This window comes from Mitosporidium daphniae, assembly GCF_000760515.2.
Source record: "Mitosporidium daphniae strain UGP3 chromosome Unknown contig-26, whole genome shotgun sequence".
NCBI lineage: Eukaryota > Fungi > Microsporidia > Mitosporidium > Mitosporidium daphniae.
This window is the reverse complement of record NW_013546545.1, coordinates 1-11242: the sequence shown is the minus strand read 5'-3', so window position 1 is coordinate 11242 and position 11242 is coordinate 1. Positions and strand designations below refer to the sequence as shown.

Genomic DNA, 11242 nt, shown 5'->3' with positions numbered 1-11242 from the left:
CACAAATAGTTGATAACACGTCCTTTGAAGACCAATCGCAACCAAGGGGGCGATAACAGCAGCAGACACCTTACATTATGAATTGTCACAAGTTTAGCCGTGGGGCTCTATTTATATGAAGCCTCCATATCGATTTATTCGCACGTAATTGAAAAATTACAAGTCACGATGTTGGGAGGTTTGACCTGTCTTGGCGAGCAATGAATCAATCGTGCTCTGGCTCAAGACGGTGCCTTCGAGAATCTTACATCCGGAAATGGTGACTTCTTTGATAGGTCTATTGTTCCTGTTGGTAGGAGTTTTTTCAATTTTGCGCACTATCTCCTCGCCAGAGGTCACTTTACCAAAAACGACATGCTTCCCATCGAGCCAGGGTGTAACTGCAGTGGTGATAAAAAATTGAGATCCGTTTGTGTCTGGCCCTGCATTGGCCATGGACAACATCATCGGACCCGAGTGCTTATGAATAAATTTCTCGTCTTTGAATCGAGGGCCATAAATGGATTTTCCTCCGGTGCCGTCTCCATTGGTAAAGTCGCCGCCCTGTATCATGAAATTTTCAATGACTCGATGAAAGGTTGAGTTAAAATACCCATAACCATAAGTGTGATTGACAAGATGAATGAAATTGTTGACTGTTAACGGAGCAGCATTGCCATAAAGTTCAATAACGATGGATCCCATTGAAGCATTTCCAAGTTTAATATCCAGAGAAACCTTGTGCGTAATCTCAGACATGTTATTGTTGGGCTCGAACGACAAAGCAGAAGCGATCAAGGCACTGAAGGCAAAGATTATGGAACAGATATGCTGGAAAGATCCCTTCATTTGCTTAGTAAATCAAAAATGATCAAATCACCAATTGCAAATTGATTGATTAATTTTGTGCCCGGTATGATTTTATTAACAATTTAAACATTTGCCTCGGCACTTTACAAATTTACAGGGAAGATTTAAATTTTAACTTTGGATATCGTTGCATGACTGCTGGTGATACGGAGATCCCGATTCTTCCTCGACGACCAGGCATTTTGCCATCCTCCCATGAAATCCTTAGTACCCCATACGTGGCTTGGCATCCACAGCGTCCTCAATATCAAGGTTTGTATATGGAACCTTCCATAGCTAGGCATGTGGGACTCTAATGTTGCACCCAACTTTGGTGCATACTATGCTGCACCATATGCCAGTGGTGTTATTCGAGGACCATTAGAGAGCGCTCGAAATGTTTCTATGGCCCTTGAAAACGTCATTCAAATGCTCTATAGTTGGACTCAAATGATTGATGGAACGTACTACACGTGGACTACCTCGCTCTCCATGGCTGTGTCTCTTTGGAATCGCCTCTATGAAGTGCTTTCCAAGTGTAGAGGCTTTGTAATTGGTCTTTTAAAATGGTGGCTTAATTTTCTTCGAGCAAAAAGAGCATCCTCCTCCTCCTCTTCCCTCTACACTTCTCTTGAAAAGATCTGGGATTCTAGGACCATAAATAGTGTGCACACAAATGTTCTCGGAAATGGGGGTGCACTTGGGGTTATTTTCCTATTTTTGGTAGTATGTGGCATCATTCTTAAGCGAAAGAAAGCGTCTCTGTTTGGTGCTGCCGAAGAGAGCCTTTCTAATGAATTAGACGGGGATCCTGATGCTTTGGAAGCTGCTGCTGAACTCGTCAAATTATCGCCGCCAATTTTTGCAAAGGTCATCCATGGATTTTCGTCCAATAGAGATGGTGACTTTCCCTCATTAGAAGAGGGCCAGCTGATTGCCATCACCCAGGTGCCTAAATCACACACCATTTTAGACTCTGATGGTGTTAAACAGCATTTGGACACTCAATTGCTATCTGTCCACCCAACATGGCTTTATGGTAGAACACGAAACGGGAAATTTGGGTTGTTCCCGTCAAATTATATCTCTATAATCGATACACAAGCATCTGCTTAGCTTATGGCCTGCCCTCGCTGGTATTTCAGGCTATCCTAAAATCGGTCCTAAAAAATATACATGCGAGTTAAACGAATTTCGGGGTACTTAAATGCTAGCCGAAACGTGATCACAAACGACTCGCGAAACACGTCAATAAACGTTGAGGCTGAACCACAGTGAAATTTTACATTTACACCTGACCTTCCGTTACAGCACTGAATATGGCGTTACTTGCTTGGCTTGGAAGTGGCACAAGGCACAATTAAACACTTTTCACCGCAGTTGCAGGTAAAATGTACCCATTGTAATAAATAAATAAATATTATTTACATCAGTTCAAGTTTGGAAAATATTTTCAGCCAATAATGTCCAGAAAGAAAAAGTATCTGACTACTTTACCCGTGTCACGAATTAAAAAAATTATGCAACTGGATGACGAGATTGGAAAAATCTCGGTGGATACACCCTTTCTCGTCGGTATGTCTGTGCTTTTTACCCTTCCTTATAGCTAAAGCATTGGAGAGATTTCTGACCGACCTTATTGAGAATGCCTGCAATCTTGCATCCACCAATAATCACAAAAGAATTTATCCTCGACACATGTGCTGACATGATTTATTAATCTATAGGAAAGAAATAATTTCATCAACAGAAATGTACGAGTTCTTGGTTCATTTGGTCGAGAAAATCCAAGGGGGTCCCTTCTCAGAAGAAGGAGCTGCTGACGCACCACCACCACCACCAACCCAAGAAAAGACTCCCAAAAAAAAACCAATCGAAAATATCAGCAAGACACATGTTGGAGGACCCAAAGTCGACGGTATTGCTACTCAAGGGAAGCGGGGCAGACCAAGAAAAGTAAATGCCACCAGTCAGAGCAATGATCCTTGCTCAAAAATTAACATAGACTCTATTTCCACCCGTCAAGAAGTCTTGGATCATCTACCCACGACCTCCACAGAAATTGCCTTTGATGAAACGGACTACGATTAACGATTAAAAAATAAAAGTTAAAATTAAAATTTAGCGGATTCTAATTTACCGGTTTCTAATGCTCATTGGTTTATGATGAAGAAACAACGTATTTTTCCCAGATAATGCCCAGAAATGGTATTATAGCTCGGTTGCTTATTCTTGCCTTGCTTTTTATATTGTCATTGATTTTAATTGCTTTATTTACAAAACCACCTCGACTGCAAAACAAGGAACTTCGTTATATCTTTCTACAGAATAGTTGGAAAGGTCACAATCGGGATCGTAATAGTAATAACAACATACTGAAAATAAAGGACCTAACACAGTCGCAAAATTGCTCTCCAGCTTATACAGAAAAGAATCCCGTTATCAATTCAACCTCAATTCTTACCCCAGCACCTTCTTCAAGCATACCGCTGCTTCATTTCGTCCCAGCAGCTCTTTTTGCAGGCTATCTCTTTTATATTAAAAATGGAGCTATACAGCAATCAAGATTTTTCAATCTGATTGAGAAGACTCTTTACTCGATTCGATTTTATAGAAATCACAAAACCATAATATTGCTTTGTTTGGGGACCATTGCCCTGCTATTCCTTCAAACCATACTCAAGTTTTTTTTGCACGTTATCTATGGTTTTGGCATTGCATATTCAACAGTAATCTCATTAATGGGAACTATTCTAGGAAGGAAATAAAATAAAGCATCGTAAATTTTATGTAAAGAATCAAGAAAATTACAACTTGTCCAAATAGCGATCCAAGGCCGGGATATCTTCAGAAAGTCCCTTTCGACGACGGATCTCCTTGACAATGACCGAAATCTTCGAGTTGGCCTCCAAGGGACTTCCAGGAAATTGCTGCCAGTGATCAAACACACACTGGGGAAAAGCTTGGCCGGCAGTGTGAGAACGAAGATCTGCAGTAAATCCAAAGGATTCGTTAACCGGCATAAATGCTTTAATGGAGAAGAGGGGAGTTCCAGGGCGCTGTTCCTCAAAAAATACGTGTCCACGGCGACGATTGAGGACGCCATAAATACCACCCATGGCAGTCTGGGGACATTGGATTTCAACAAGATAAACAGGCTCCATGATAGCAGGCTTTCCCATCAAAGAAGCAGCATAAATTGCGCGACGCATAGTGGGGACAATCTGTCCTGCTCCGCGATGAATGGAATCAGCATGCATAGTGACATCAATCAAATTGAAGCGACAGCCTCTGAGATTCTCTTCACACAAAACACCTTCCTTTGTGGCTCCCTGGAAGGCAGAAGTACATGAATCCTTGATTTCATTGAGGTATTGAACACCTTTTGTCATGTCAACCAATACATTTGGGCCAACTGCTTCAGGACCGAAGGACCAAATTTTACGGGCATCCTCAACTTGCCAATTATAAGTTTCAGAAAGGTAGCGAGCGCGAATCTTAAAATCGTCTTTTGAGGTAACTCTCTTGGCATCGATGTCTATGCAAAGCTCATTGTCGATTGGTTCAGCAGTTAGATAGATTCTGTTGTGTGCATTGGGAGACTTTGAAAGAGCAACAGCCGAGAGGGCAGTAACGGTTTCACGATAAGAAACAACAGGGGGAGAAACCTTTATCGCGACACAGGCATGATCCTCTTCCAAATCCTTTAAGCAAATCTCAAGATGTAGTTCTCCTGCGCCGGCGACAATGTGTTCTCCAGATTCATTTGTTATGCATTGCACACACGGATCAGACTTGGAAAGGCGCTTAAGACCCTCAACAAGTTTTGGCAAATCATTTGTATTCTTCACATCAACGGCAACTTGAACAACGGGGGAGACAGAAAACTTCATGACCTTGAGGTTGTAGGCAGTCTCGGACGTGGTGATCGTTCCAGATTTAAGAAGATATTGGTCAATACCAACAAGACCGACAATGTTTCCGGCGGGACAGTCCTCGATTGGCTCGACTTTGGAGGCCATCATGAGGACGGTGCGCTGAATACTCTTTAAGAACAGATCATCTTTTTTACCGGGCTCGTAATTTGGGCCTTGAATGCGAACCTTCATGCCAGAAGCAACTTTTCCAGAAAACACGCGACCAAAAGCGAAAAACCTTCCCTTGTCAGAAGTGGGAACCATTTTGGAGACGTACAACATCAGGGGACCATTTGGATCGCAGTTGGCAATAGCCTTTGCACACTCATCATCTTGCGGTCCCTCATACAAAATCTCAGAACGATACTTTTGGGCAGTAAGAGGCGAGGGCAAATGGATGATCATCATTCCAAGAAGAGCGTCAGCAGCGGGGAAGCATTTTCTCATAACCGTCTTTAAAAGCTCCTTTCCTTGCATTTCCGATTCATCAGGAGTCAGAGTAGCGTTAAGCTTAGCCATCATGTCAACAATGGCTTCTTTGCTGCCGTTTTTTACGCTTTCGAAGATCTTGTAGATGGGTTCCAAAACGAACATACAAAATCCACGTTGTAGGGGCTTGCCATCTTCATCGACGCCATTTTTGGTCCATTTACGGGTCTTTGGGTTATAATAATTGTCACCCCAAAGACGTTCCATCATTTTCTCCTTATCGACACCAAACTTTTTAGAATAGAGCTCTGCGAATTGAAGAAGAGTAAATGCCCATCCGTGGAGACCAGATCCAAAAGCGATGTTTCCTTTGTCCGGGTACAACTGACAGTCTCCAAGAGCAGCATCATTGTAGGTGGAAACAATGACATTGACACTTTCAATAACACGGAGGAATGTTTGGTAAAGTTCTTCTGGTGGCAGCTGGAGCTCCAAGAGTGCGCGATCGACCTTGTTAATGATGAGTACTGGTTTGATACGTTCAGTAAGAGCTTGTCTTAAAACGGTTTCAGTCTGCACACACACACCTTCAACGGTATCTACAACCACCAAGGCACCGTCGGTTACACGAAGAGCAGCCGTAACTTCAGAAGAGAAATCTACGTGCCCTGGAGAATCGATAAGGTTGATTAAGAAATCTCTGCCGTCAGTAACTTGCTTTACATCGGACATGAAAGCTTCGGAAAGCTCAAAATACAAAGAGATAGCTGTGCTTTTAATGGTAATACCACGTTCCTGTTCATCGGCACGAGTATCAGTGGCACGGGCGTCTCCAGCTTTCTGTAAGGAAATGATTCCAGCTTTCATGAGAAGAGAATCGGTAAGGGTGGACTTTCCATGATCAACATGGGCAATGACGGACATGTTTCTGATGTTTGTCCTCTTGTCCATTAGGGCACGAATTTGATCGATTGTGAAATTAACCTAAAATCCATAAGAATTTGTTATAAAGAGGGAGCAAAGTGAAAACAAATGCAAAGATGATAACCTACCATGCTTAAAAGTAATGGATGAAATGTATGAACGAAATTAAAAGAAAGTTCCTGTTAAATGCCTTCGTGCGAATAGCAAGGAACTAGGGTTAGTATGAATATGCAATTTAAAGTCAACAATTTGGGCCATCTTTTCAAGTTGCCTAATAAAGCCAAATTGGGCCGTCTTTTGAAGTTGTCTACTAGCGTCAATTTGGCGCATATTTTCATATACGCGTATATTTCGCAAACATGATATGCTAATCCTTTAGATACCTTTTTAATACACCGTATTTTGCGTAACACATGCACCAAAGTAGATGGTGAACCTTTTTTATTGATTAATAAATTATCCAGCTCAATTTTATTTTTCCCTAATGTCCATCTATTTAAAGTCTATTTCGAGAGCATTCTATGCAGGTGTCCCCGCAAGTTCTTCAGTTACAAATCTGAATGCATGTAGCCGCAAGGTAATTTATGAAAAGACCGTTTCGAACCTTGCAATAAATTCCTCAACTAGGGTTATTTGCCAAGGCTTTACGGGCAAACAGGTAGATTTGGCCAATATACGTTTAGGGCACCTTCCATTCGGAACAATCTCTTTCGTACGGTACTAAGCTTGTCGGCGGTGTTTCACCATCAAAAGCTGGAACTATTCATCTTGGACTTCCTGTGTATGGCACCGTTTTGGAGGCTAAAAAATACCTAAATCCAGACGCCACAGTAATATATGTGCCTCCCTCCGGTGCTATGTCCGCCATTGTTGAGGCCATTGAGGCAGAAATACCTTTAATTGTTGCAATCACTGAAGGAATTCCCCAGCAAGACATGGTTAGGATCTGGAAAATCTTGCGAGAACAAGGGGCCTCAAGGCTTCTTGGTCCGAATTGTCCGGGAGTCATTAAGCCAGGAGAGTGCAAAATCGGCATTATGCCAGGGTTTATTCATAAAAAAGGCTCTGTAGGTAAGTGTGAATCCTTTCAATCAAAATTAGGCATTGTTTCCAGATCCGGCACCTTAACCTATGAAGCTGTCGCCCAAACAACTCAGGTTGGCCTGGGACAATCTTTATGCATTGGAATTGGCGGAGACCCTTTCAATGGAACGTCCTTTGTTGATTGTTTAAAGCTATTTCTGGATGACCCAGAAACTAAAGGTTTGAATTCTCATGCTTAAGAGTAGGAATTGTCCTGATTGGTGAAATCGGAGGATCAGCCGAGGAAGAAGCAGCTGAATATTTAAAAAAGTTCAACTTTTCTCGACCAAATGCAAAACCTATCGTATCTTTTATTGCGGGACAAACAGCGCCCCCAGGTAGACGCATGGGTATCAGATGGTTGCTTTTTTTAGGGCATGCCGGGGCCATAATCTCTGGCGGGAAAGGTGGTGCTGTAGAAAAAATTGCCGCTTTGGAATCGGTGGGTGTTATTGTTGCCAAATCTCCTGCAATCATTGGGGAGTTGATGGCAAGGGAGATGGGCAAAAATTCGTCAAAAATTTAAATAAATAGAGCATTTTGGCTTTTTTGTACAAACATCTGCAATGGACGGCAACAAGGAGCACGCGCCACAGAAACTCAAATATTCACGAGCACAAATTATAACTTCAGGCTTAGATCCGGAAACCACATATTATGATAAAAGCGGAAACATTATTTATGAGCCGGAAGGTAGGAAAGACCACATACATTAGCCATAGACAAGGACAGGGACTTGGGTGATTTGCTTCAATCTTCAAAATTAGAATAAAATTTTAATTTACAAACTTTTAATTTTTGCAATGGTCCAAAATAGCGAACTTAAGATTACTGGATTATTTAATGCACTTAATGTTCGCGCTGTTAAGCCGGTGAAACAGTTGGAAGCGTGTAAGAAATTGGTTGAATTGCTTATAAACAACCAGATTGACTTTATAAAGCAAAAAGGGTACCAAGATCTTAGTGCATTTGAAGATTCCCCCATTTATAAAACATTCTACGAATGGTCTTCAACCCCTCTTCTGGACTCATCAAAGCTGCACGAGTATGCACTTGAAAAACATCAATCATGGGATGAAGTGGCATGTCCTGATTTAATATACGGACTGTCTCGGCTTGTTTCTGGATTGGCCTCTAATCATTCTCAGGTCAGATCTTCTTTTGCTACATGCCTTACGGCTGTCCTGCGAAAAATTCCGCATTATATTCCTCTTCGTGTTATTATGTACGCAATGTTTTTTAAGCTTGGCGTGTCTCCCTTAGGACCCCATGAGACCAATAATTCACACGATTGGCTGCTTGGGAGAATTTGCTTGCTGGTCAGTTGCATTAGAGCAAAGTTATTCAGTGAAATTAGTAATCCTTCCCTGTTAAAAGCATTGTTATCCCACATTCTTTATGAATGCATGCCTGCTAAGTCATACCTTAGCCTTGGCTTTGCTAATGTTTTTGTTGACATCATACTTCAAGTGCCGTTTGATTTTCTTAAAGAACCTTCATTTACAGATCTTCTTTTCGCGACGGAAATCAAAACTCTTGATCATTTTTATGTTATACTCGCGTCGTTCTCGATATTTTCTAAAAAAAACCAAGCTTTTCCGTCACAAACGGTATTGATACAAGCATGTATGGATGAAGCTATTTATGGTTCAATTGGGTTTCACAGGGATACCCCGCAGATACATCCAATATTTAAGTACCTAATTAGCTTTTTGCTTTCTACGTCAATTGATATTTTTCGCTCTTTTTGGGAAAAGATTATTCTTTCAGACTTTATTCTATCAAAAAGTCATGGTAAAAATTTTTCTGCGCTTCATATTACTTTGCACATTATGGAAGATTGTTGTCGCCTCTCTTCTGAAAGGGCTTCTGAAGTGATTTCCATCTGTTGGGGATTAAAAGGCAAAGCCCAAAAGCATCACAATTTGCTGCACCGGTTATTTAGGGAAACGATCTCGTTTAAAGAGTCTGTTTTAAAAGCCGTAGCCACTGAAATTCTTGCCAGCATATTTTTGATGGCTGAAAAACTGCCAAAGGATGCCTGTAGGACCTTTACATTAGCAATGGAGCAAAATCGAACCTTTTGGACCATTCAACCATCTGCTGCCTCTAAACTATGGAAATCTCTTTTTACCAACCTTCTAATTACTTCATCTTCCTCTGATGATTTGTCACAATTGATTAACGGGCTTTTGTTGGATTTAGATTCGGAAAAGATCATCCTTAATGAACTCAACCACAAACTCAAGTTTATATTTGGGTTTCTCATACAGAACAAAAAGTCTCTAGAAAAATCTTCACTGCACAGTCTCATTATGGAGCTTTGGAATTGTATCCTAAAAGTCCTTTCTCACAATTCAATTGAAGTTGAAGCAAAATATGAATGTTTCAATCGATTTAAGCAGCTTCTTTCATCCGTTTTTCTTCTAAGCTCAATGTCTCATAAAAGCTTGGAATATTGTTCTTCTGAAAAGGAGCTTCTCATTAACATTGGCTTGATAAATTCCTTGAATGCCTGCTTGTTAAAGTCGTTTGATTCCTTATCTACCATTAAACTGAAGAAGATCCACGTCCCATTGACTTCATCCAAATTGCTTTCAATCAGCCTTTTCAACTCGTGTCTTAAGCTATTATATTATGTTTCGGTTGCTCTTTACCCGTCCAGAGACCATCAACAGCTATTTGATATGATCAATGACCTTGCTTCGTTGTTAAATAATTCCGAGTCAAAAAAGATAGATCAATTACGGATTCCATTGGTTGACCAATTAGTTGATATAGTACTGGCCTCGCTGTCGATCGAATTTTCGCTCCTTGAAGGACCGATATATGTTACAATTATCTGCTGGAAAGAAAACTTTGCTGCTAGTTCTGTTGATCTTTTGGTCCAAGCCTTGACAAGCCCTCTAGACGAAATTGAAGACGAATATAGTGATGGAGAAAATTTTGATAGCGACAATTATGATGATGCTGTTTCGGAGGGCCTTAACTCGGATGACTATACGGACCAAAATGTGCCTGTTGACAATTCATCCTCACCATCCATCGTTAGTAACAGTCCTTTTCTAACCGTATTGCCTGTCAACAGTTCTTTTGGGGGGTCCGAGTGCTCAGATATCCCTTTAGAGTCGATTTCAGACGAACAGATGGAAATATTTGATGCATCGTTGAAAAACATTTCCTTTTTGCTACGTAAAAATTCTAATGAGAAGCAATTGCTTAAAAAATCACTCGCTTTTTATTCCAGAGTGTTTTCGATTTTGTCGTTTGTGTTAAATTATTGCTCAAGTGAGGTTTTTGCAACCTTTCTGGAGACCATTCCACTAATACACGCTTGGCTTGGTTCTCTTTCTAAATTTTCTAAAGATACCTCTATCGTTGAATTTAAAAAACGGATTCTTTCGCAAATTGCCAAATGGAAGCCTAAAGCTAAATAATTGCTTAAACAGTTTAATAATAAATTATTTTTCAATAATGAATCTCAACATAAAGGTGACGGTAAGGATCATTGTTATATTGGCGCTGTCGTGATATTTGCAGCTAATAACTTACAAAACCCGGATTTATGGTCAAATGTTAAAGCCCAACTGCGTAGTGCATGGATTGACTGTTTGATGCCAAATTACTTCAAGATTCTTGACTTTCATGAGCTTAAATGTCAATTTCTCTGCTTCAGTAACTTTTTTATCGAGCTTTTGCTTTTCTCCATAAATTTCTGCTGTTCAGATCTGGGAAATATATACAAACCGTGCAAAAAATCATATAAAAGTTGATTATATTTGGAATAAATAATTCATTCCAGAAATCATATGTGACAATCGCTTGCAAATTCTCGAGAATTAAAAGCACCCCAGAATTTTTCTGAAAAGAACGATACAATAGAATATTATTAAGGATCATTTAATTCCTATTTTTCTTGAACATTTGTGCAAAGCATGCATGCCATTTCAATATCAACCCATTTCTTTGGATTCTTGATGATCCAGAATAAACAGCAAACACAGCTCTATCTACTGCTAAGAGGGAAGGGTGCATCTGAGATCGATATAAAAGTTTCATAA

At 40.5% G+C, this 11242-nt stretch overlaps 6 protein-coding genes across 6 annotated transcripts; 4 read left to right on the top strand and 2 right to left on the bottom strand.

Moving 5' to 3' along the window:
• Positions 1 to 156: 156 nt before the first annotated feature.
• DI09_26p60 (peptidyl-prolyl cis-trans isomerase) lies at positions 157 to 828 on the bottom strand (the record flags this gene model as incomplete). Its single annotated transcript, XM_013382808.1, has 1 exon — positions 157 to 828. One exon carries the CDS (start codon positions 826 to 828, stop codon positions 157 to 159), a length of 672 nt encoding a protein of 223 aa, XP_013238262.1.
• Positions 829 to 1131: 303 nt separating this feature from the next.
• DI09_26p50 (uncharacterized protein) lies at positions 1132 to 1944 on the top strand (the record flags this gene model as incomplete). The annotated part of the gene is made up of 1 exon (XM_013382807.1): positions 1132 to 1944. The coding sequence occupies one exon, from the start codon at positions 1132 to 1134 to the stop codon at positions 1942 to 1944; it is 813 nt and encodes a 270-aa protein (XP_013238261.1).
• A 347-nt stretch (positions 1945 to 2291) lies between these two features.
• DI09_26p40 (uncharacterized protein) lies at positions 2292 to 2926 on the top strand (the record flags this gene model as incomplete). Its single annotated transcript, XM_013382806.1, has 4 exons — positions 2292 to 2403; positions 2435 to 2528; positions 2556 to 2784; positions 2834 to 2926. 4 exons carry the CDS (start codon positions 2292 to 2294, stop codon positions 2924 to 2926), a joined length of 528 nt encoding a protein of 175 aa, XP_013238260.1.
• A 709-nt stretch (positions 2927 to 3635) lies between these two features.
• DI09_26p30 (uncharacterized protein) lies at positions 3636 to 6229 on the bottom strand (the record flags this gene model as incomplete). Its single annotated transcript, XM_013382805.1, has 2 exons — positions 3636 to 6158; positions 6227 to 6229. 2 exons carry the CDS (start codon positions 6227 to 6229, stop codon positions 3636 to 3638), a joined length of 2526 nt encoding a protein of 841 aa, XP_013238259.1.
• Positions 6230 to 6582: 353 nt separating this feature from the next.
• DI09_26p20 (subunit alpha of succinyl-CoA ligase) lies at positions 6583 to 7707 on the top strand (the record flags this gene model as incomplete). The annotated part of the gene is made up of 3 exons (XM_013382804.1): positions 6583 to 6675; positions 6782 to 7361; positions 7421 to 7707. 3 exons carry the CDS (start codon positions 6583 to 6585, stop codon positions 7705 to 7707), a joined length of 960 nt encoding a protein of 319 aa, XP_013238258.1.
• A 277-nt stretch (positions 7708 to 7984) lies between these two features.
• Positions 7985 to 10618, top strand: DI09_26p10 (uncharacterized protein; the record flags this gene model as incomplete). The annotated part of the gene is made up of 1 exon (XM_013382803.1): positions 7985 to 10618. One exon carries the CDS (start codon positions 7985 to 7987, stop codon positions 10616 to 10618), a length of 2634 nt encoding a protein of 877 aa, XP_013238257.1.
• Between the last annotated feature and the right edge of the window lie 624 nt (positions 10619 to 11242).